At 43.5% G+C, this 25,385-nt stretch overlaps 2 protein-coding genes across 5 annotated transcripts in view; one reads left to right on the top strand and one right to left on the bottom strand.

Moving 5' to 3' along the window:
- The window catches only part of mfsd14bb (major facilitator superfamily domain containing 14Bb), a 21,391-nt gene extending 10,001 nt beyond the window's left edge, over positions 1-11,390 (bottom strand). The window contains exons 1-7 of the mRNA XM_056375902.1: positions 11,255-11,390; positions 7,443-7,535; positions 6,232-6,294; positions 5,737-5,864; positions 4,240-4,354; positions 1,541-1,759; positions 426-539 (exon numbers count right to left, since the gene is read on the bottom strand). Of these exons, the coding sequence (XP_056231877.1) occupies positions 426-539; positions 1,541-1,759; positions 4,240-4,354; positions 5,737-5,864; positions 6,232-6,294; positions 7,443-7,535; positions 11,255-11,311 (789 nt within the window). The 5' untranslated portion in view covers positions 11,312-11,390. The remainder of the gene's footprint in view (positions 1-425; positions 540-1,540; positions 1,760-4,239; positions 4,355-5,736; positions 5,865-6,231; positions 6,295-7,442; positions 7,536-11,254) is intronic.
- On the top strand, positions 11,334-25,385 carry spinb (spindlin b). 4 transcript variants are annotated; one of them, XM_056375906.1, is made up of 7 exons: positions 11,334-11,470; positions 19,381-19,770; positions 20,224-20,272; positions 20,408-20,502; positions 20,601-20,756; positions 21,384-21,617; positions 22,059-25,385. In XM_056375906.1, exons 2-7 carry the CDS (start codon positions 19,674-19,676, stop codon positions 22,256-22,258), a joined length of 831 nt encoding a protein of 276 aa, XP_056231881.1. In that variant the 5' UTR covers positions 11,334-11,470; positions 19,381-19,673; the 3' UTR covers positions 22,259-25,385. The 4 variants fall into 4 exon arrangements, with proteins under 4 accessions (XP_056231881.1, XP_056231880.1, XP_056231883.1 ...); XM_056375905.1 differs by lacking the exon at positions 11,334-11,470 and adding an exon at positions 13,128-13,381; XM_056375908.1 differs by lacking the exon at positions 11,334-11,470 and adding an exon at positions 13,137-13,381 and having other exon boundaries at positions 19,381-19,725.

Here is a 25,385-nt window from a genome sequence, read left to right as displayed (position 1 = left end):
ACCGGAGGCTTCCTGCAGTGCGGATGTGTCCGCTCATATACAGTCCAAGATCCCGCTACAAGTTTTGAAAACTCCGCCCATTTTTGCTCTGTCCTCCACGACTTCACCGGACAGCGATCTGAACCGAGCGGCGAGCGCAGCATAAGAAATGATACGGGATCTGGTTTCCCCGGTGTTTGAATTCCCCGGATTTAAACGGAGACGATGTCGGAGCAACATCAACGTCTGATTACCTGCTCTAGTTTTTTTGACAGAAGTTACTTGAAGTCGCTTTAAGCTTTAAGATCTGTTTTGCTGCATGATGAGCTGGTACACGCCTCACCACCTCCACAGATCGTCGACAAGTGGAGATGTGGTTTTAAGGTGAAGGTTTGAATCAATTTAAGGGTTAAGATCTAGGGATTGTGTGTGTGTGTGTGTGTTACCTGTCTCAGGTAGAGGAAGAAGCTGGAGTACTGTCCGGCCTCAGGCAGGTAGGAGAGGAACACTGTGACGCAGATCAGCAGCACCGTGGTGTCTTTCCCCACACGACGCAGAGACTGAACACACAACACCAGCAGCTGTCAGCGCAATCTACCCATATGACTGTCAGTCAGTCAGTCAGTCAGTCAGTCAGTCAGTCAGTCAGTCAATCAATCAATCAATCAATCGTTTGGCAGACAGAGAACCTGGTGGGAACCCTGTCATCTTATTATTAACACACCAAACACCTGTTTTTGTTTCCTTTAAAACACCAACCTGATTCTGATTCAAAGAAAATGTAAAAGGAGTGAAAGACATTTTATCAAGATATTAATATGTTTATTTTTCTTAATATATTAACCCTCTGAGGCCCACAATAAGGCTTTTGTTTTTTCATTCCTTTGTGTTTTTCCTAATAAAGCACAGATTCAGAATCAGCTCAACCTCAGCTGATTATACACGTCACTAAATAAAGACTGTACAGTGTGATAGAGGTTAACATCCCATAAAACAAACAAACAAAATCCCCAAAAAATAACCTTTTCATTATTTTACAGATAAAGGTTGATAAAGAAAGAAATATAGAAATAAAACATAAAGAAAACTTCCACACAGACAGTTACACGTGTGTTTGAGTTGTTCTAGACGTGATTTTAAGTTTCTATCTTCATCTGATCACGAGTCATTCTCATTCTTTGGAGCAGCATTTATGAAAAATCAGATCCAAAGCCTCTTCTGCTCTAAACATCTGATTGGTCACATCCCTCTGTCTTATTCACAGTATAAGGACATGTTTTAATATCTTATCTTTATATTCTACTTCTCTAGTCTTTGCTGAGGAAGTAATTCTAACTAATTTCCCCCTGGGGATCAATAAAGTATTCTGATTGTAAATGAGGGCTATTTTTCTATGAGTCCAGCCGTTTCACTGTTGACGACAGATTTAAAATATGCAGTGTTGGTATAATGTTGTTTTCTCCTTTGACTTACTGTGTGACAGAGAGCTGGTTAAAAACAAACTATATGCGACCTCTGACCTCGTGCTGTCACACTGTCGTGTTTCAGCCTCTGAACTCACAGCGAAGGGGTCGGCCTGCTCCCAGGAGATGGGGAAGCCCCAGGACGTCAGCCTCATCTTGTCCGGCAGAGACTCGGGGACGACGAAGAACACGAAGGCGATGTCGGCCACCGCGATCACCGTGGCGACCAGGACCACCAGGCTGTCGTCGTAGCGGGTCGACAGGTAGGCTCCGATGGCCGGGCTCGTCACCAAGCTGGCCGCGAAGGTCGCCGACACCTGAGGAGACACAGAACACACGGAGTGAGAGGAGGAGAGAGTGTGGAACCAGAACCATGTGGAGGAACCGGACCTGGAGACTCGCAGGGAGGAAGGCGAGGAAAATGTCTGTGGCTGTAATGTGTTTGGGGGGGGGGGGGGCTACAAGCTGTGGACTGTGGCTCACATCATGACTCGTTTCAGAAAGACAAGAACACCAATTCTCATGGTTTCCACATGTGCCGGTTCACTGCAGAGCTTTTTCTAAGAAGTGCAACACATTCATTATTGAGATGACACTTCACTGAGACACAACAAAGGTTTTTACTAATAAAGTAAATTAATGCAAAATATAAGACACACACACACACACACACACACACACACACGCACACACACACACACACACACACACACACACTCTAGAAAGTCATCATACCATGTGAAAATCTTAACCTTTTGCCAGATTACACCCTGGAAATCTAAATTAAAACTTTTTGAGCTGTATATTCACATTATAACCCTCATAATCAAAGTGAAAATAACATCTTCAAAATTCTGGACAAGGTATTAAAAACTTTTCCAACCCCGATATCCTAGTTTTGCATTTCTTAATATTTTTCAGAGCCGTCGCCTTTTTTGTCATTTGATGCTGTAAAAAGGAAAATTAGTAAACGAATCTGGAACATGTCTTTTTTTTTTTTTTTTAAATAGGTTTTGATTTCAACTCGTACTCGTTTCGAATGGGTATGATGATTTTCTATATTATATATATAAAAGATGCGACAGTTAAAAAAAATATGCAAGAATATTTTCCATAGACATATAATTCTCTACTTCCGAATCTAAAACTTTAAGCCGTAAACTCGTTTGTAGGTAGAAGTGCTGACTGATGAATCAGATTTTAATCGTCATGGCGATATGAACATGTGCAATGAAAACATCGCAAAGGACTGAAAGACTGATTTAAATTTGCATGCGCCAGACAGTTACACTGTGTTCTCAAGGTGCAGCACCTGAGCCAAATGAACCAGAACTTCACTTCATACAAAACTGCTGGTAAAAGTGTGTGTGTGTGTGTGTGTGTGTGTGTGTGTGTGTGTGTGTGTGTGTGTGTGATGATTCTGAAACTGAGACTGAAACTGTGACACAAACTGCCACCATCTCATGTTGTGACAGAAAACAGGACTTCAGTTTTAAACCGGTGTTTAACCATCAGACGGGTGAAAATCAGACGAGGGGAAACACCGAGCAAACACCCACAGCAGGAGGTTAGAGCTCAGAAAGCTTGTGTGTGTAAATATGTGATATATGAACATGTATGTATTGTATTTCTTTGTTCCCTCTCGTCTCTGAGCCTCAACATGAACCACAGACGACTCAGAGCTTCCTGACCGGCCCGTGACACCGACTCTCTGCTCATCTATAATGGCAGGAAACAACAAGAGCCAGCTCTGTGAGCACAGAGCAGCACCTCCATTATACACACACACAATACACTATTACTGTAAGTACATGGTGTGCAGTGCTGCTCCATTATGTCCACATAATTACTGAGCATTTAGTCAGGAATCAGAGCTGGGAGGCTTCAACTCCAGCTCTGATTCTGTAGCTTCAGAACCTGGGAGGATGTGGTCTCTTTGGTTTCGGTGTCGCTCTGAGACAAAGCGGCAGTCCCCTCAGACAGAACCGGTTGAGTGATCAGAGCCCGTATTCACAAAACAACTTAAGGCTACAAGAAGCTGAACTTGCTGATTGAGGAGAAACTCCGTCCTGACTTTAGGACTCCTAGAGTAATTCACAAAGTCACTTAGCGCTAAAAGCAGCTCCCAAGTCTGGGAGAAGTTAGAAGTCGAGGCGAGGACTCCTAACTCACTAAGACCAAATCACAAAGAATCGTTAAAGGTTTTGGAAACTTTGAATTAGCTAATAGATTAGCTCAGTCATTTAGCTTCTTCATTTAGCCTCCCGTGACACTCTGGGCCTTAAGTGCTGGAAAAACCAGCGTCGTGGAGAGGCTAACAGGAGAAGCTAAATGATCAAGCTAATCAATAAGCTAATAGGAAAAGCAGCTGGAAAAAGATGGATTAATCGTTCATTTATAAATTCCTGTTTTTAATGTCTGTTAAAATATGAATTGAAGGAAATGCGTCATTACTTTTTCTGTGACGTCTCTGCTCCTCCACACTACATTTGTAAACAGCACCTAATCCGATGTTGCGCATGTGTTTTCACCGGCACAGACGGTCTTTCATCAACCAATCGCTGTGGTTCTTGTAAACGAGCTCGTCCATGAGACTCATTTAAAGCAACAGAGTCGAACTCTCAGCTCTGCGCTTTTAATTTTTCCTCAGTAACAGTTGGTCTCAGCAGCTTTGTGAAGAGGATTCAGGAGGAAACTTTAACTTAGTCACTTTCAGCGAGACTTAGGAGAACTCTTCACGGTCAGATAAATGCTTCGTGAACACGGCAGCTGACGTGCAGTATGACGCTGTGGTTACCAGGCCGTAGGCGGTGCTCCTCTCGTGTTCCTCTGTGATGTCGGCGACGTAGGCGAAGATCACCGAGAAGGTCACGGCGAAGATCCCTGAGACTGAGATCAGAGCGAAATACCACCTGCACAGACAGACAGACAGACAGGAAACACCAAATCAGATCATTCACACTGTAACACAGGGAAACGTTTCTTTCAAAGCAAACAGCCTTTTCACGCCGTCTTCTGACATATGGGCTCAACATAACCTTGAAAATGAAAACTCCAGCTGCTGGGACACAGTGTGGTGTCTGCATTTACACTGTTGTATTATGTTGCCACGGTGAGACGCTTGGAGAGCAGGTAAAGTTACAGGTACAGGAAGTGCTCAAATGCTTACTAGTTTCCAGGTTTTAAGATGGCCAGAAGTGTTTCTACAGAACATTATGATGTCACAGTGAAGTTGACCTTCAACCTTTTGGATATAAAATGTCATCACTTCATCATTTTATCCTATTAGACAATTGTGTTAAAGTGTGTCATGATTAGTGAATGAATTCTTGACTTATGGCCAAAAATGTGTTTTGTGTGGTCACAGTGACCTTTGACCTTTGACCACCAAATTCTAATCAGTTCATCTTTAAGTCCAAGTGAATGTTTGTGCCAAATTTGAAGAAGTTCCCTCAAGGTGCTCCTGCGAGATCTTCGGGTACAGACTGGTCATCAGGAGAAGCGTGGTGCTCCTGTCGCTTTAAAGCTGCATTAGGTAAAATGTCAAAATAAAAGTCCAGAGTTCCTGCAGTGTCTGATTCACACTCGTGTTTTGTTGCAGTGGTCCAGAACTTTCTTTCGACCTTTAGAACTGAACTGAGGGTTTGTGAAACATGAAGCATAAACCATGTGACTGATCTCAGGCTCGGCATCAGCTGATCTCAGTCTGTAGCCTGAGGTGAGACAGCTTCATCTTAAACTGGAGCTACTTTCACTGTGAACGAAGACGCTGCAGTGAAAACATGTTTCCTGTCTGATGAGAGCAAAGCTGATCTGGATAACGTGTCTTTGTGTGTTCGGGGTTAACATGTTTGCTGCCAGACAGGCTGTTCTCAGCGAGCACGCTCACATGAACATCATGTGACTGGTCAGACTCCAGCAGAGTGAACCAGGCTGCTGCAGACCTGCAGCTCACCATTAGCCTCATATTTGATTTGTTCTGTTCTCTAAGAAACAAGAGACCCAGAGTCCACAGTGATGCCTTCAAGTGTCTCTTTTTGTCTGATCAACCTATTCAGTTTACTGTGGCAGGAAATAGAGGAGAGCAGTTTACAATCAATCATTAACTGAACGGCTGTCCAGTAATTTTGTGTCCATTGTTTAATCATCGCAGCTCTACTGGTGTCACACATGCCTCTGTTTGGATTCACTCCTCTTCACTTCACTACATACAACCGTCATGTGCATTAGTTCCTACTGTTTGTACTGGCAACTGAACGCCACATCACACAGACTCAAACACACACTCACTCACCAGGGGCTGATCCTCATGAAGGGGATGGGGGCACAGGTGAAGAAGACCGTCATAAGGAGGAAGGACTTCCTGCCCCAGATGTCTGACAGCGCACCAATCAGAGGAGCTGACAGGAAGGACAGGAAACCCTGCACAGGTCCAGACACAGAGAGACGTCAGTGAGAAAGAGGGTGGGAAACCCAAACCCAGTTCTAGGCTAGAACCGGGTTCCTCTGGACAAATAAAGGTTCATTTGTTTGTCACCAGAACAATAATTTTAACATATGTTTGTGAATCATATCTTTTTATTTAGTAAATACACCAACATGTGTGACAGCAGCTCTCTGTCACTTTATTTCCTTTCATGAGGTTTTACATCCTGTCACCACCTGTTCCTCTTTTATCATCCGTGAATTGTTTGGTGTCATTTTGTCCTCCTCTGTTTAAATCACTGATCATTTCCTGTTGTTGTCTTTTATTTTGAAGTGTGCGTCGATGCTGTGACAGAGGTCTCACCTTCACTCCGTGAACCAGGCCGTTGATCAGGAAGGTGTGCTGAGGAAACGTCTCATGGAGGACCTGAAACCACAACAACAGAAGACGAAGAAGATGGTGACTAAAAATACAAACGCGTATGTACCGCTTTAAATAACGCACACACACGTGACACACACTGTGCTTCTTTCGCTCATGAGACGCAGACTGTGATACAGCAGCACCCAGACCTGCAGAGTCCGGCTGCTGAAGGACAAACGGACGAGGACAGATCGGGACAGACTGTCCTCTGACTGAGGCTCCACGCTGCAGGAGACACACTGAGCCACACAGGTGAGACACTGAGCCACACAGGTGAGACACATGCACGTCTGCTTAGTGATCCAGGTCAGACGTTTCACACGGGTCTCAGTTTCATCTGTGTCCAGTACAGAGACCGGTCCAAGACGGGAATGTCAATGATTGATAGATTATCGATTAACTGTCGTTTATAAATTAATTTGTTTAAAAATATATAAAGCTGGGGCGGTGGGAGGGCAAGGGGCTGGATATAACATGAGCATTTCAAGTTTATGTTTTTTCTGTAATGTGCTGCGATGACTCCCAAAAACCAATAAAATATATTCACACAAAAAAAAAAAAAAAAAAAAAAAAAAAAAATCAACCAACAACTGGGGCTGGATTGAAAATAATAATTTAAAAAAATTGATTGTCGGATCAAAATCGATTTTCATTTGAATAATCGGATATTAATTCATTAAATCCAGATACTGATATTTTAATATTTGCCTTTTACAGTCTCCTGTGGACGTGTGAAGCAACAGTCTCCTGCTGTATTCAGACTCACATTACAACCATGATGAGCAGTGGTGCATGTTTATGACCTTCTGCAGGTACAATGAAGCTTCAACAGTTATTTATTCACTGCGATTAACTGTTCTGAGTGACACGTGGAAAACATGGAACAGCAAAAATCTATTGCTTTTTATTATTTGCAACTTTATTGTCAGCTGTTTTGTCCATGCTGGGATCCCGTACAAATGAGGACTCAGTGAGTCCAGTGATCCGATTGGTCGGTAGTCGGGCAGGTTTTGATCTGATCCTCCGATAACCCACTGATCTGGCTTCATGGTTCAGGCCTGACACACTCAGCTGGTGATGTGTGTTGATGTTGATGTGGATGAGGTGTGTGTGTGTGTGTTGTGTGTGTGTGTGTGTGTGTGTTTACTCACTTTCAGCATGGGCGTGGTCAGCAGCCCCCAGGCGAAGAACTCCAGGAAGATCACCACCACCGCGTGACTCACTCTGGCTCGGCCTCGGACGGGCTGCGGCGGGAAAAGAGCCAGAAACATTAACTATTCATCTGTGGGAATTAACTCACTTCCTGTAGCATCTGATAAAAGGAAAGACTTCTACTGCTCTCCACCATTACACCTCCTACCAGCAGTCTGTCCATACAGCTACATCAGGGATCTGACCTCTGACCTCTCCGCTGTTTTCTATCACTGTTCTCATTTCAAGATTCACTGGATAAGGGAGTCAGAAAAGCAACAAGAAGCCAGAAGAAGCTGTAGTCATGGATACACAGTATAATATATAAGATTAAAATGACAAAGTTATGAAGATCATGTATAAGCATGCAGAGCAATAATAAATGAAGAAAGGCCCTTAATACAACATTGATGTATCACGCACTCTTTTAAAACTTGAGTTATAAAAAATCTCAAATTGCTGATAAAGTTTATTCTGGGTTTTCTGAACAAAGTCCAGAAACCAGGATGTTGGGTCTGTTTTCTGTTTCTGATACAGACACAGGAAGTCAACAAGGCTTCAACCTCAAGTTACACTATTTAAAAACACAATCACATGGTCAGGTGGTGTAGGTCTGTGTCTGAAATCACCCTCGAGTTACTGTGTAGACCACCACATCTCCTGCACACCTTTTCATTTTAGTGTAGAAAAAAAAAAAAATACACAAACACACACATGAGCAGACAAAATTTAAAAAACTAAATTCTTCCGGCGCAATTTTATCTGCTAAAACGGTGACCTGCAATTGCTGATTACCTTAACTATTGGTTAATCTACAGATTTTCTCAGTTAATCGATCAGTCATTTTTAGTTTTCTCTATAAAATGCATGTATTTATTTATTTATTTACAAGGATAGCCCCTTGAGATGTCCCATCTCATTTTCGAGGGCTTCCTTACAGATGATACAAAACTAAACACAAAAACGACATCATAGTAGGAAATCATAATAAAGGTAAATACAACACAAGACTATACAAGACAATTAGACGCAGAGACAACCACACTCATACACTGCTCCCATAGTCACTCCCCTTCCAGCCCATACCATAATCAGAAACAATCAGTGAACCATCTGCGAAAATACAACTGCAAGGTGACAAAAATGCACATACATATAATAAACAGCATAAGGGAGAAATATTATAGTATAAAATATTAATATATAGTATAAAATATTAAAAAATAAAAATGCACATCATGGTTTCCCACATCCTGAGGTAACATATGTCTTAAACTCATTTTATAGACTTCCTTTTATGTGATGTCGTCTTTTTATTGTCTCCATACCGACCTTTTATAGCTTTTACTGTGTTTTCGTGCGACATCCGCTCCCTCCAATTGTTCTTATTTTTATTGAGGCATTTTGTTTGTCCTGCCTCTGTAACTCGACCATATCTCTGTCCAGCTTTTGACCATCATTGCTTGTGATTCGTTTGTCAAAGCACTTTGTAAACTCTGTTTTTAAATGTGCTATATAAATAAAGTTATTATTACTATTGTAATATTCAGTTTTCAGCTATTCACAAATGCTCATTAAGTCTTAACGATGGGTTGAGAGAGGCTGGAAAGACAATTAATCAATTATAAAAATAGTTGTAACTACGACTGAGTGACTAATTGTTTCAGTTCTATTCATTTTTATTAATTATTCTTTATTTTATAGACAAAGTGATTAATCGAATAATCAACTGTCAGATTAATCAATTATGAAAATAGTGATAGTTGCAGCACTAATTCACAGTCATCAGTGACACTACACGTGAAATTAATGTGGTGTAGCTTCACTACATTGAACTGAACAGGGAGCTGAGACCAGGTCATTCCTACATGTTGTGTTGAGACTCTGAAACAGACCCTGACTTTATTTTATCTGTCACTTTCACAATAAGTCACATTAGAGCTGAGCAGTGCTGTACAGTAAGATTCACCTGTGTTACCTACTGATTAGTCTCTAACAGTAATCAGCTGGGTGAAGTCAGTGCTCGTCTCCCTTGCACAGAGAGCTGCAAACCGATCTCAGTTCAGAAATCTGTCAAATTAACGTGAAGTCAAAATGACGTCACTTTGGAGCTGAGATCATCATTCATCTGGAACAATTTCACAGCTTCTGAGTTAGTTATCACATAAACACAAAAAGTATTCTCTAATCTCTTAGATTAGATTAGTTTTGTATTATCGTTTATTTATGTAAACTGAATATCAGTTGGACAAAACAAGATACCTGAAGACGTCAGCTGGGACTCTGGGAACTTGATTAAAAAGAAAAATGATAAATAATCGACTGAAAATAATAAGACTCTTTGGATGTGAAGCTGAACCAACAAACAGTCCAGTGGAACGTTTTGTTTGGACAACACCTGGATTAATGATATGACTCTTTCCGCACATATGTCGCCTTCTCTGAAAGTCATACCCCATATTAATTACTTTACAAGCTAAAGTTTTACAGTAGAAGCCTTACAGGTAGCACAGAACTGCACTGTTTTAAAGATAACACACAAATTTACACAGTCAACACTGATCCATCCTGCTGTTGTGTTTGCCTTTGTCAACAAACACAGCAGCCTTTAATTAACTATCTGTTGATTATTAACTTTTACCTGAAGAAAGAACTAGTTAACTACATTTCTACTCTACTACATCCATTTGACAACTTGTTACATGTTGTTTTAACAAATTAGGATTTCTGGCATATGAAAAGCTGATAAAATATGATACTTTTCTATACATTTATGTATACATATAATTTACTGGACCGGAAAAAGTTAGTCAATTAACTGGAAACTATTCTTATAATTGTAAAAGTCATTTATATGTATATATATATATATAAATAAAAGCCCAATTTGATGCTTCCAGCTTCTGACACGTTAGGCTATGCTGCTTTTCCTTTAACTGATTTGAATAATTAAGGTCCAGTCTGTTGACTGGAAGCTGTCACTTTGAGCTCGGGAGAAATTCATGAGATTTTCTCAATATTCTGAACTATTAAAAATCAATTAATGTATTGATCAATGGAGAAAACAATCAGCAGATTCATCCATAATGAAAACGATCATTGGTTGCAGCTCTGTACAACATAATTAGCTCCACCAGTAAAAATGATGCTGTTACTTTCATGCATGAGTAATGATGAACTGATGATGTAATGAACAACAGTGTAACAGTCACAGGAGACATTTTTCAGCACTTTTGGTAATTTACGTACATTTTCCTGATTCTATTTACATACTCTTATTTACATAACATTTTCAATGCAGGACTCGTACTCGTAATGAAGTACTTATACAGTGTAGTGTTAGTACTTTTATTTTGGTACTTCTTCCACCACTAACAAAGTATCTCCAGGTAACATCTCAATACTAAACTTCCAATACCTGAACAGAGAGTGACAGCTAATGTTTGACCCCGTGAAACTAACCGTTAATTGTTATTGTTTACCTAAAGTAAACTTGACCTAACTAGCTTACGAAAGAACTAGTTAGCTGGTTTAAGTTTAGTAAAACGGAAGTGTTGCCTCACAGTCTAGCTAACCCTGTGAATTAGCTCCTAGCGTTAATTTACGGCTAACGACGCCAAACAAATTAACGTAGCATCTCTAATGTGTTACGACTGTGTGTTGCTAACGGTCCAGGGGCTGCTAGCTGTTTATGTTTCTTTTTAAATGGACGTTTCCGTGCCGACCAGCATTAGCCGACCGTGCTAACCGAGCCAGCTAGCGCACCGCTTACCGAGCTCCGGACCAACATGATGTCGTTGGCCTCGGTCGCTGTTTTCTCCCGGTTCATCTCACATCTTGCCGTAACGATGCTCACATCAAGTCCGCGTTGCCCGGCATCCTCCTGAGGGTTCTCCGTCTCTTCCAGGGTGTCCCGCTGCGTGGATTGTAACTACGTTTCTGCTGCGCTATCATGGACTTCGACTACAGTGGGCTCACAACCGGAGCGGTAAACTGTGGCGGGGGCTCGGCTTTCGTTTTTACCTAAATTCCTCAGCTCTGATTGTAATTTAACAATTTGTCGCGTTGTTTTATTCATCACAGTCTCCCGGGTGGGCGGCGGTTACCTCGCGTTCGTCAAATATAGTTTAAAAGAGACAACACCGCCCCAATGGGTCGTTCCTCTTCTCAAATCGAACGCGTTTTCCCCCGGCGCGTGGTGCTAGCAGTTCCCAGATCAGCTTATAGTCGTGTTCGAATCTCCATTACTCAGTTCATAGCTAAAAGATCTGACTCTGGATCAGCACAGACGTTAATAGTAACTCATTATCTTTGTATCCAGTAAGTAGCGCGCCGCCTGCTGAGCCGCCGTCCGCACTACAATGCAGTGAGTGTTTTATTAACTTATCGTTGTGTGCAACGCGCGGTGTCATTATGTTTAATGTCTCAGCGCACAGCAAAGACCAAATACTGTTCGTATTTTAACGGTTGCGCTGTCACGGCTCCGCCTGTGAGAAAAACAGGTCAACAGACAGTCTCGGTATTTGGCAGGAAGAGCCAGCGGCAAACCGCGCTGCCAACACTCTGCTGGAACACTATTTAGCAAGAGGGAGAAAGGCGGGACTCGGCGGTGCAAGAATTTTTGGCTTCAATGCAAACCTGCACAACAAGCAGCGTCAAGACAGCCAGCGTAATACATCGCACATCCGGCCAGCGTTTTTCAAAATAAAAACGTGGCCACAAGTTCTGACACAACTGGCAGGATGTTTTCAGATTTGACGGATTGAAGATTATGTATGAATATAACAGTTTCTTTTAAATTCTGTGTAAATGTGACTTCGCCTTGAACACTTTTTTTTCAAGCAACCGAATTTTAGTTACCAGATGGGTATCCTGTTTTCCCTAAAGTAAATATAAAAGCTGCTGCCTGCTACTATATTTTTGTTATCCTGATTGTCCAAGTCTGCTATGTTGCTTATGTATACATGCATGTCGGCCTGTCTGAGCTTTCATCAACTTTTAACTGTTAAAGGGTTTTTTGGGGAATGTGTCCTTGTCCGCTTTGGGGTCTAAGAGCAGAGGGTGTTGTACAGATGTTAAACCCCTTGAGACAAATGTGTGATTTGTGAGATTTGGCTACATAAATAAAATCTAATTTGACTAGTAATAACTGTATACAAGTATCTGTTAATCTGCCAGTGATTTTCTAGATCAATCAATAATATTGTTTGTTCTTTAAAATTTCAGAAAATAATAAAATTCCAAGTCCAAGACAAATGATTTTGAAATGCCAATCAAAAACACAAAGATCTTGTTGCATAAGAAAATATGTGCAGCAAATCGTCACAATTTGAAGTTTGGACAAGCTATTGTGCAACTTGAAAAATAGCTCAAACAATTACTTGATTAATGCAATAGTTTTAGATACGTTTTGCGATAAGTGACTAATGGATAACTAACTTGTTTTTAAATATACAGACAGATACAGTGAAGTAAATGAAACGCAACAAACAAGATGGAAAACAAATAAACCAAAATGAAAACCAACAACAATCTTCACTTTGTCCAAACTTCAATTTAACCAGAAAAACCTCAGTAAAATTAAAAAAGATTTTTTTTAAGTGTCCTGGCCACGATAGGCAGAAATAAGAACTTAGTTACAGGAAAACCATATAAGATAGATAGGTAACAAACAAACACAAATCAGAATCATAAATAAATACAAAAGAAATTGGAAAAAAAAACGCATTGCATCAAAATTCACGCTTTTATTTTGAAGCCTCCGCCGCCTCGTTTCCGCCCGCCCTCCATCTTGGCGCAGTTAACTTGACGCAGTGGAGAACCAAACGGAGGCAGAGCGGATCAATTTGGAGCCACGGCGGTTGATCGGGATTATGCGGCGACACTGATTGCTGTATCGGTAAGAAACTGCGGCCTCTCGCACCGTCGACCGAGCCGTTTACCGGGCTGTTTGTCCGCTTCGACGTTTTACCGCAAAGCAGCTAGTTTAGCGCCAGTGTTTTTCTGCTAACAGACCTCCCCTTTCCCTTTGTTCGCTTGCGCCTTTTTTTTTTTTTTTTTTTTTTTTTTTTTGCACCGATGCGGGTTTTGTAAATACTGGCGCAACATGGCCGCCGTCTGGGGGCCGTTAACCAATTACCTGTGCGCATATTTTAAAAATGTAACAGAGTAACCAGCGGGGCGGGTAGTACGGTGGTCAGTTAGTGAGGAGGGTAAACTGTGACCTCTGGCTGGTTATCTTCATCATCATCATCATCTTCATCATCATCATCATCAGCCACAACAACCAGCAACTCTTCACCACAACTGTTGTGTTAAGTGGAAACACATGAATCAAACCCTGCTCGTTTTAATGTGACCTGCAGACTTTAAAGTGATGTCCACTCACAAACACGTACTGTGCAGTGTGTGTGTGTGTGTGTGTGTGTGTGTGTGCGTGCACGCGCATTATTAGTCTGTAAATACAAGAACAATGTGGGGGGGAAGAAATGCAGAGAATGCAGGACACAGGAAGAAACGCTGAGCTGACAGAGCTCTGTGTTGTGTTTGGGTTTAGGATGCAGAGTTTTCTGTCTGTCTGCTGTCAGGTAAACTCAGGTGAGCTCACTGCAGTTTGGTCAGGTGTTGATGTGTTTAGTGAAGTCAGGAGAGCTGTACGTCTCAAACTGCTGAAAGAGCTCTGACTGTAGTTTCCTCAAAGACGGAAAGGCCTTTGAAGTTATTAGAAAGTCTTAACTTTCATGTCCTGAAGTCTGTGTAGCCACTCGAGCTACTTACAGAATGTGTTTGTGTGGAAAATCCCCAGCGCTGCTGTTCACAACCTCTGATTTGATGTGAAACATATATGCAGATCTTAGACACATTAGTTCTTTTTAATTGATCATTCCATCCATCAATCCATCAATCCCTATTCTACGGTGGCTGACAAGGGCAAACACACCGCGACGGTCCAAAACACTTTGCATTAGGAGAAACGTGCCGCAAATTCAGAAGCGATGCAGATTCCAAAACACATGGAAATACAAAACAAATACAAGAACGGAAACAACGAGCTGCAGGAAATAAAAACAAAAACATGAACAACAAACACAAATACAGAAACGATGCAACAACAAAAACACACAGAACAAGTGCAACAGAAAAGATGCTGCAGATCCAGACAACAGAACAGCTCCAGGCCTCTAGGGGGAGCTCTCAGTGGAACACCCATAGACTGGATATAAGCTAACGCTAACGCCTGCTGCGTTATCTGTCGCTCTTTTATAACATTGTTAAAACTACAGCCAAATGTAAAAAAAAGAACGCAAACCTTTTTATGTTGCCTCTTCTTTCTCCTCACACTCGCTCTCGTTTGGTCCAGGGTCAAAGGTCAGGTCTTGGTCTGGCCGCTTAGGTTGAAGCTAAAGCTAACGCTCAAGTTGTTTCACTTAGAGCTCCCCCTAGAGGCCTGGAGCTCTTCCGCTGTGTCGTCTGGATCTGCAGCGTTTTTTCTGTTGCATTTGTTTTGTGTGTTATTGTTGTTGCATCGTTTCTGTATTTGCAACATGTTTCTGTTCTTGTATTTGTTTTTGAATCTGCATCGTTTATGAATTTGCAGCTCTTTTCTCTTTGTGGCAGTGTTTTGGCCTTTGCAGCAGGTTTGCCCTTGTCAGCCACCGTACTGTTCAGATGCAGGTCGAGCTTAATGATTAAATAATTGTATTATTAGGAATTTTTGTTTCAAGTAGCAGGGAAGTGCAAAAAACAAAAAATAGTAGTTACTGGATGCAACTTCAGTTCTGTGAAGGAGTTTACCAATCGTGAAGCCTGTCAGAGGGCGGAGCAGGTACCAAACAATGTGGTGTGAAGGTGAGTCAATTCATGCACTTTGTTTTTACCTGCTGCATGAAGAGTATTTTTAAAAGATATTTGTCGTACTTTGACTCGTATGCAAGGACGTAGGTTTGCATATGGACGGTAGGGACTTGTCCCTTGATGAGGAAACAGGCTCATCTTCAGGGTTTAAGATGATAGTGTGATTGAATATATGCTATATTTATGCTATATATACCTATTCAGATCTTAACTTGTAAGTTATTATAACACAAGAAAGTTTTAGTCTTTGATCTGTTGCTGTTAGATTTATTTAAATATAAGGACTAAATATAAAAGTCAATTTACTCCAAAAGTTTTAAAGCGACGTGAGAAACATAGTTCAGATTAGAGTTGAATCAATCAGTCAAATAATTAGTCAACGACTTTGATTTTGGAGTTAATGATGTTGTTTTCAAGTATCTCTCAAACAGTGTCTGAGCAGAAACATGCTGCTTCTCTGTTGAACTCAAGATGTTTGACTGAACAAACCAACACATTTCATCATTTGATTCATATTTTTTGCGATTAATTAAATGATTAGTCAATTAATCACTTCAGCTGCAGGCCTGGATATTTAATCGACTTTCTGTTTCCTGTCTGTGGATCACCTGGTTTCGGCTCCTCGTGACACTTTTTGATTTTGGCTGCCTCAGGGTTTGAAGCAGCTCTGCTAAGACTCAGATCCAGGACGGATCCGGCCCAGCGTCGGCGTGCTGTAGGAAACACTCAGACACAGTTATGTTCTTTTATTGGGTGTGATTAAGGCTGTACGATATGCAAAGTGGGAATTATTGTTTTTTTCATTTAATTTTCACTGGAAAAAAAATATAAAAATGACGATGATGTGATTGTTGTTGTTCTTGTACCAAACAAACATGTTTCCTCTACGTCAGGAGAATATGATCTGTAGGCCGGGGCGTCTCTGTAGCACCACAACACTGATGCTGCTAACACTGCACAACGATGTTGAGACACATTTTACCTTCATCAAAAGAATTGCGGCTCCTGCGATTTGGATGTTGCACTTGGAAATATTGCGATTTTCAATGAATCGTTCAGCCCTAGGTGTGATGATGATGATGATGATGCTGAGAGGAGCAGATCTTCCTCCTCCTTCCTCGGTCTGGTTGAACCCGGCCTGATCGTGGTGTAGTGTTACTGCAGCATGTTGTGATCAGCAGCAGCAGCAGGTCTGTGTGTGTGTGTGTGTGTGTGTGTGTGTGTGTGTGTGTGTGTGTGTGTGTGTGTGTGGTTTGTGTTGCAGTTGTGGTGGTTGTTGTTGTGCAGCTCTGCAGAACTCATCTGTGTTTATCTGTTGTTTTATCAGAACGAAGCTGTAAACATGGGGAGTGAGTTTCGGAGGGAATCATCCTGTTGACATGGTTTCAGTGCCGCTGTGTGTCTGTGCTGCTGTTGTTGTGTCTGTGACCTTGTAAGACAGAAATATTTCTCTGGTTATCAGGGGATTTTCCCTCTGCTGCTGCTGCTGCTGCTGGATTAAAGTTTATCCTGATTTTTACTGACAGTTTGGTTTTTGTCTTCAGACAGTAAATCAGTGAGAACACAGTTATTATTCACACGCTGCGTTCAGTGACCTTTTAATGTGGAAATATCTGTTCTTATGGATTCTATTGAGCTTCAAAGAGACGAGGCCACAAACAAGGAATTTACATCAAGTTCATGATAAGAAATAAACTCATACAGTGATATTCAGAATACAGGGACAGGAAAACAGCTGATTGATTCTGTCCTTGTTGTCATCCGTGAATTGATTAATCAGAAAATTGTTAATTAATTTAAAACCATTTTGTATGCAAAATGTCCCTGTTTGTCGACGTGTGGAAACAAACTGAACAAAACATTTTTCATTCTTCTTCTTTAACATATGATAGTTATTTTTCTTTTATTATCTTCCTATAATTCTTTTATTAATTGTATCTTAGCAGATTAATAATAATGAAATGATTCAAATCCAGGGCGGCACCAATTATTTTCATTATGGATTAATCTGCTGATTCTTTTTTAATTAATCGTTTGAACAATAAAATAATCATAGAAGAAGATTCAGAGAATAATCACGAGTCTCGTAACTGAGCTCTGACTTCATGTTGAGGCTCTGTAGACCTGTTCAGTATGTCCAAGTCACATTAATTGATTGTTATGTAATTGATATTATAGCATTTATTATATTATTACATATTATTGTTTGTGTCATTAAAAATGTCTTTAAAAGTGTGAAATTTAATCAGATAAAACCCAGTCTGTCAGTTGTTTAAAGAAAGAGACGCCAGGAAGAGAGAGGGCAGGAAGAGAGAGAGCAGGAAGAGGGAGGGCAGGAATAAGGAGCAGGAAGAGGGAGGGCAGGAAGAGAGAGAGCAGGAAGAGAGAGGGCAGGAAGAGAGAGAGCAGGAAGAGAGAGAGCAGGAAGAGGGATTGCAGGAATAAGGAGCAGGAAGAGGGAGGGCAGGAATAAGGAGCAGGAAGAGAGAGGGCAGTAAGAAAGAGGGCAGGAAGAGGGATTGCAGGAATAAGGAGCAGGAAGAGAGAGGGCAGTAAGAAAGAGGGCAGGAAGTGAGATGGCTTGGAACAGAGAGGGCAGGAAGAGAGAAGGCGGGAAGAGAGAGGCCAGGAACAGAGAGGGCAGGAAGAGAGAGGGCAGGAACAGAGAGGGCAGGGAGAGAGAAGGCAGGAAGAGGGAGGGCAGGAAGAGAGAGGGCAGGAAGAGAGATGGCAGGAAGAGGGAGGGCAGGAATAGGGAGCAGGAAGAGAGATGCCAGGAAGAGAGAGGGCAGGAAGAGGGAGCAGGAAGAGAGAAGGCAGGAAGAGAGAGGCCAGGAACAGAGAGGCCAGGAAGAGAGAGGCCAGGAACAGAGAGGGCAGGAAGAGAGAGGGCAGGAAGAGAGAGGGCAGGAATAGGGAGGGCAGGAAGAGAGAGAGCAGGAAGAGAGAGAGCAGGAAGAGAGAGGGCAGGAACAGAGAGGCCAGGAACAGAGAGGGCAGGAAGAGAGAGGGCAGGAAGAGAGAGGCCAGGAACAGAGAGGGCAGGAAGAGAGAAGGCAGGAAGAGAGAGGCCAGGAAGAGAGAGAGCAGGAAGAGAGAGGGCAGGAATAAGGAGCAGGAAGAGGGAGGGCAGGAAGAGGGAGGCCAGGAAGAGGGAGGGCAGGAAGAGGGAGGGCAGGAATAAGGAGCAGGAAGAGGGAGGGCAGGAAGAGGGAGGCCAGGAATAGGGAGCAGGAAGAGGGAGGGCAGGAATAGGGAGCAGTAAGAGGGAGGGCAGGAAGAGGGAGGCCAGGAAGAGAGATGGCAGGAAGAGAGAGAGCAGGAAGAGAGAGGGCAGGAATAAGGAGCAGGAAGAGGGAGGGCAGGAAGAGGGAGGCCAGGAATAGGGAGCAGGAAGAGGGAGGGCAGGAATAGGGAGCAGTAAGAGGGAGGGCAGGAAGAGGGAGGCCAGGAAGAGAGATGGCAGGAAGAGAGAGGCCAGGAACAGAGAGGGCAGGAAGAGAGAGGGCAGGAAGAGAGAGGGCAGGAATAGGGAGGGCAGGAAGAGAGAGGGCAGGAAGAGAGAGAGCAGGAAGAGAGAGAGCAGGAAGAGAGAGGGCAGGAATAAGGAGCAGGAAGAGGGAGGGCAGGAAGAGGGAGGGCAGGAAGAGGGAGGCCAGGAATAGGGAGCAGGAAGAGGGAGGCCAGGAAGAGGGAGGGCAGGAAGAGGGAGGCCAGGAATAGGGAGCAGGAAGAGGGAGGGCAGGAATAGGGAGCAGGAAGAGGGAGGGCAGGAAGAGGGAGGCCAGGAATAGGGAGCAGGAAGAGGGAGGGCAGGAATAGGGAGCAGGAAGAGGGAGGCCAGGAAGAAGGAGGCCAGGAAGAGGGAGGCCAGGAATAGGGAGCAGGAAGAAACAGGGTAGGAAGTGATAGATCAGGAAGAGAGAGCTGCATTAGTTGATCAATGAATTAGTTGACGGATAGAAAATTGACCTATTAAGTGTGTGTGTGTGTGTGTGTGTGTGTGTGTGTGTGTGTGTGTGTGTGTGTGTTTTCCTTCCTCAGGCTGAACACACTGTTTTCCTCATCGAGTCCATCAGCTGCGGTGTCGCCTCATTCTCCAGGTGTTAGTCTGTACCCGGCCCGTATGCAGCCTGTCCGGGGCCTGGTCTAATCCCTGGTGCTCCTTCTCTCCCACCACCTCCTCCTCCCTCCTTTCCCTACCCTCCTCCCCCCTGCCCCCTCCCTCCATCCTCACCCCCCCCCCCCACCCCTTTCACCACCACGCACACGCAGCCAGACTCCCAGTGTTTAGTCCGGACCGGTGGCCTGGCTGGCTGCCCCCTACAGGTGGATGAATGAAGACCCCATTCAAGAGCCCAGCGGCCCCGCGGCCCCGAGCGGACGGGGGTGAGTTCCCGGAGCAGAGGAAAGACGATTACTACGACTCCCATGGTGCATTTCACTAAATACCGTCCAATCACAGAGCTTCACTAACGGCGAAAAAATAACATTGTTTCAGAAACTTGAAACAACAGTTAGATGTTCTGACTCTGCTGACCTCTGACTGGATTCTTCTCCATAGTAACAGCAGCTGAGGCTCATGGGTAATGTAGTGTAAAGTGTAAATACCTGAAACTGGTGGTGAGAACTTAGACCTGCAGAAGATGTCTGAGTTTACAGATAATTCAAGTGTTGAAATATTCAACATGGAACTAACTCATGACTGACTCACTAAACACAGGCATCAGTTTTAAAGATGAAAGATTTTAAAGTTCACTGAAGGTCAAGTCAGCGTCTGACAGCTGATCACATGACACAGACCCTCTGAACTGACCTCAGAGGTGAGAGCGTCCTTGAACGCACCACCGGTCAGTACGACACTGAATGTGTATGTTTGTGTTTCAGGACATTCAGGCGTGTCTGCAAACATGATGAAGAAGAAGAACTCGCACAAGTAAGTCAGTTTGTACATGTGTCTTTTCATATCGTACCTTTTTAAATAATAAATAGGTTTCTTTAGGTTCCTCTTTCTCTTACCTTTATTCTCTTCTCTGTTTCATTTCATCCCTCCCTCCCTCCCTCCCTGCAGGAAACAGAGGACCAGTGTTGGTCCCAGTAAGACTCTGGCTCAGCCCAGAAGGAACATCGTGGGCTGCAGGATCCAGCACATCTGGAAGGAGGGCAGTAAGTTCCCTTCACTGCGATGTTTGGATGAACTGATGTTTTGTTCTTTAAATGTCATGAAGCAGTCTGAGTGTGTCCGTGTCTCTGCGTCCTCTCAGGTAAGTCGTCTCAGTGGAAAGGGACGGTCCTGGACCAGGTCCCCGTCAACCCCTCCCTCTACCTGATCAAATACGACGGTTTCGACTGCATCTACGGCCTGGAGCTGTACAGCGACGAGCGGGTGGTGGGGCTGGAGGTGCTGCCCGACAGAGTGGGTGAGGAAGGACACGTGTTCCTGAACGAGCTAATTAAGCTAAACAGGAAGCACAATTAATCAAAATATAATCGACATCTCAATATGGCCAAGGGAAATATCCAAATATCAGCAGCTGTGATTTAGTTAATGAAGGTGTCACATTGTTGTTCCTTGTTAGCATTAGCATTGTTAGCATTAGCATCCTACAGAGACGCCCAGGACTACAAATCATGTTCTCCAGACGTGAAGGAACAAGAACAACAAACACCTCGTCATCGTCGGTTAAAATATTTTCATGTGGTTCAGTTCTGTGGAGAACTGAAGTAGAAACTTTATTTGAAAGTCAAACAAACAAAAGCAGAAGTTTGTCACATCTGAAAAACTAGAAACAAACGCTTTGAGCTTTTTAGACATTACAGAAGTAGAGTCAGCTGATACTGAGCCAGAGGAGGCAGCAAGGAGCTGAGGAGTCTGGGTAATGAGGTTTTTACAGATGATGAGTAAATTTAATAAACAATCAGAACTGAACCTGTTTTTTCTCGAGAAGAGACAGAGGAGTGAACTGATCTCTCTCTCTCTCTCTCTCTCTCTCTCTCTCTCTCTCTCTCTCTCTCTCTCTCTCTCTCTCTCCCTGTGGTCGGCCCAGCTCCGGCCCGTGTCAGCGACTCGCTGCTGGCGGAGACAATGATCGGTAAAGCGGTGGAGCACATGTTTGAGACGGAGGACGGGCCGAAGGAGGAGTGGAGGGGGATGGTCCTGGCCCGAGCGCCCATCATGACGTCCTGGTTCTACATCACGTACGAGAAGGACCCGGTCCTCTACATGTACCAGCTGCTGGACGACTACAAGGAGGGAGACCTCCGCATCATGCCCGACTCCAGTGAGTTTTCATTATTGATTAATCAGCTGATTATTACAGTCAGAGCTGCAATTTTGTTTTCAGTTTTTCCGTCCGTCTCATTCTCATGGACACGATATCTAACGCCGAACACTCTAACACAGAAATTTGACGCAAACACTCACCTGGACTCAAGGATGAACTGATTAGATTTTAGGGGTCAAAGGTCAAGGTTACAGTGACGCCAGAAAACACTTTTTTCACACAGTAATTTAGACAGATTTTCACACCAATGGTTCATATTTAATGACTCTGGATAAACAGGATGTAAACTGGATCTAGTCTGAGTGGCGAAGGGATACGACCATGAGGAGGTGATTCTAGTTTTCATAGGATTAAGATAGTTTAGTGTTTACTGCTGTTGCCATGGTAACAACAGTCTCTCTCTCTCTCTCTCTCTCTCTCTCTCTCTCTCTCTCGTAGACGACAGCGTGACGGCGGAGCGGGAGCCCGGCGAGGTGGTCGACAGTCTGGTGGGCAAACAGGTGGAGTACGCCAAAGAGGACGGCGGGAAGCGGTCGGGGATGGTCATCCACCAGGTGGAGGCCAAACCCTCCGTCTACTTCATCAAGTTCGACGACGACTTCCACATCTACGTCTACGACCTGGTCAAGACCTCCTAAGACCAGAAAAGACCTGGTTCCAGGACATCCCCAGAAAGACTTTACCAAGTCCTGCCTAGATCCACCAAACACCCCCCACCCCCCCACCCCCCCCATCCCCCATCCCTGCCCCCCCCAGTGAAGAAAAACCACAGCGAGGGTTTGAAACATCCTGAGACTCACCACGGTCTGTGGAGACGCCTGAGACAGATGAGATCCACTCTTCACTCTTTTCTTTGATGAAGCGCCTTAAACACAGGACCAGATACAACCCCCACCCCCCCACCCCCACCCCCACCTCCACCTCCACCCCAGGTTCAGACTTAAAACCTCCACCCAGCTCCGAGTCTTGAGACCAGAGTCGTTCATCGTTCATCACTTCAGACTCCAGCAGTCCCTGACGCCTGTGAGATTCACAAGAACAGAAATGTCGCTGATCCAGGTTCGGTGAGAGGACACAAAGACCTCCTCCCCCTTTTCCTGAAACCCTGTCAGACCGTCTGAGACCTCCGTGGCGTGAGGGAGGGGGGGCGCGCAGGTCTGAGTCTGCCGGGGTTAATGAAGGGACGGGACTTCAGGATACAGGAACTCTGAAGCTTCATCTGGTCTCCATCTGCATTTAGAGAAGGTGAACTTGGACCTGGGGAGCGTGTGTCCAATCACAGAGCATTTATTTACTGACCCCGCCCCTATACACGTCACCTGTTGACAAAGAAAGACGCTGATTGGACGCTGTGTATAAACAAGAGAACACAGACTCTCTTTTCTTTTATCATTTTGTCATTTTCCTGTCTGTGGTGATTCCTACATTACCCATAATGCCTCTGCATCAGACGGCGGCAGAGGCTCAGGTGTCAGGTGGACGTGCTCGTAGAGAAACGGCACCGTCGGCCTCGAGGTTCAGGAGCAGCGTTAATGAGACTAATTAGTCTGATGTTTGTGAATCATCCAGCTGTTTCTGCTGCAGCCTCACTTCCTGAATTTCAACATAAAAGTCTGATGTTTTTACGCCTCACCAACATTTTTATATTTGTGCCAAAAAGACGTGTTTATGAAAACGTTCCCGCACATTAAACGTGTTCCCTGAAGGTCTCATGGATCCTGGTCCAGATGAGACCAGTGAAGTCCTCCAGTGTGTGAGAGAAGAAGAAGAAGAAGAGTCACATCAGTTATTGATACTTTGTGTTTTTAACCAAACTTATTTAACATCTGTCAGCAGTGTATAAACATTTAATAAATATATTTAAATTCAAACACATGACAGGTAACAGCTGTTCAGAAACATCAACTTTAAAAAGTAAAATGTAGGTATTCAAATGCAAAAACTTTCAAAATAAAAGCAAAATAAAAATTATTTCAGATATTTAGATATTTGACAAGTCTTTCTTTTATTATGTCAAACATGAATAACAGCTAAATTGTTTATAACACAATAATGTAGTTGTAGACAATTATAGTTTCTATGATTCCAGCTGTTTCACTAACAAACACATGAATAGAAATCAATAGAAACCAGTTATAGATGAACACGCTGCTTCTAAATGTTAAATAAGGGGTTAAAATAATCTCCTCCCTCAGACAGCTGATGAACACACTGAGGCTGCAGCTCTTCACACTTCCTGTTCTCAGTCACATCTGTCCACATGTTGGTATCAGCTGCCTCTCACATCAGCTCGTCCTTAGATTTCCTCTCTGCTCCTCTGTGCTGTGTGAGATGTACGGTGGCCCTGAGAGCTCAAAACACAAACGACTTCAGAGAACACCTTCGACCCTCAGGGCCACCGTAGGTTCTCCTGTTAGCAGCAGAAGCTCGTGGCTGCAGCTCCACTGATGATGATGATGATGATGATGATGATGATGATGATGATGATGATGATGATGTTGTTGTTTGTAAGATTATTGTTTTTATCTCTGCTGACAAATCTCTCTCTCTCTCCTTTACAATTATTTTACAGCTGCTCATAAAAGTTCCGTTCATTTCTCAGCTGTTCATTCATTCATTCATTCATTCATTCATCCATCCATCATAACTGATCAGAAAATGAATCTGCAGCTGTTCAGGTCGTTGTTTACACAAACACTGATTATTTTCTGGGCTGCTGTTCAGACACAACAAACTTCTGATGTGATCAACTCGGCCGACAGGAAGTTGCTGTTCTTGTTTTAATTTAAATTTTTACTGTTTTCAACAATAACGATTCATTGATTAATGTAAAAATTGAATCGGCAGATTAACTCACAGTGAAAATAATCGTTAACGTTACAAAGAAGGACTTCCTGTGACGTCGTCTGGTCCTGGAGCGCAGAGGTTTTTCCAGTAACAGGTAGAAATGCTCACCTGGTCTTCGCCCTCCAGGTCCTGGTCTAGAGGACTGTAGGTCCTGACGGGCGCTGTCATGAACATCCAGGGGGTGTCGGACTCTCTTATTAACCTGGGTGTTGTTGGGAATGTTACCCACAATGCATCTGTCTTCAGGCTGATGAACCATGGGACGTTTAGACCGTAGTGAGCCTCCCGAGTGGTGGGAGGGAGGGAGGGAGGGAGGGAGGGGGGGGTGACACCAGAGTCTGGGTGGATCTTCAGCCTCCATGATGTGGACATGAGTAGTTGTCTGTTCAGGAGCCGACACGCCGTTCGTATTTTACAGAAAAACATTGATCTGTAGTGAGTGTGTGTGAGTGTGTGTGTGTGAGTGTGTGTGTGTGTGCTGTCGATCAGCCCCTGTTCGGAGCAGTGTTGTTTTTGCATGCTTATATAGCTCAGTGTAAATCGATGTGAGTTGCATGTCCGTGTAGTTTTCAGTTGTTCGGCTGGTTCTGTCTGTCGTGGCTTTGGGTGCCTTTCATTTGGTTTCTCTCTCCTTTTTGTTCCCTGTTATATTTTGTACTGAGTGTCCCAGAGGCTGGGAGCATTTTTGGGTTATTGAGCAAAAAAATAAAATAAAAAAAACAACAAAAAAATCCTCCTACAAACAGAACTGAGCAGTTATCATCAGGTCGAACAGCAGGAACCTGTGAAGAGGTCGTGTTCTGTTTTTGGGCGGATTGTCCCTTTAAGAGTCGAGTGCCAACTACAGATGCCAGTGTTGTACAGCAGTGAAAAGCTCACACTATTTACTAAAATAAACCATTTCTCTGTTTTTTTTCA

The sequence above is a fragment of the Seriola aureovittata genome, chromosome 5, assembly GCF_021018895.1.
Source record: "Seriola aureovittata isolate HTS-2021-v1 ecotype China chromosome 5, ASM2101889v1, whole genome shotgun sequence".
Classification (NCBI taxonomy): domain Eukaryota; kingdom Metazoa; phylum Chordata; class Actinopteri; order Carangiformes; family Carangidae; genus Seriola; species Seriola aureovittata.
This window is presented reverse-complemented; position numbering and strand designations above follow the sequence as displayed.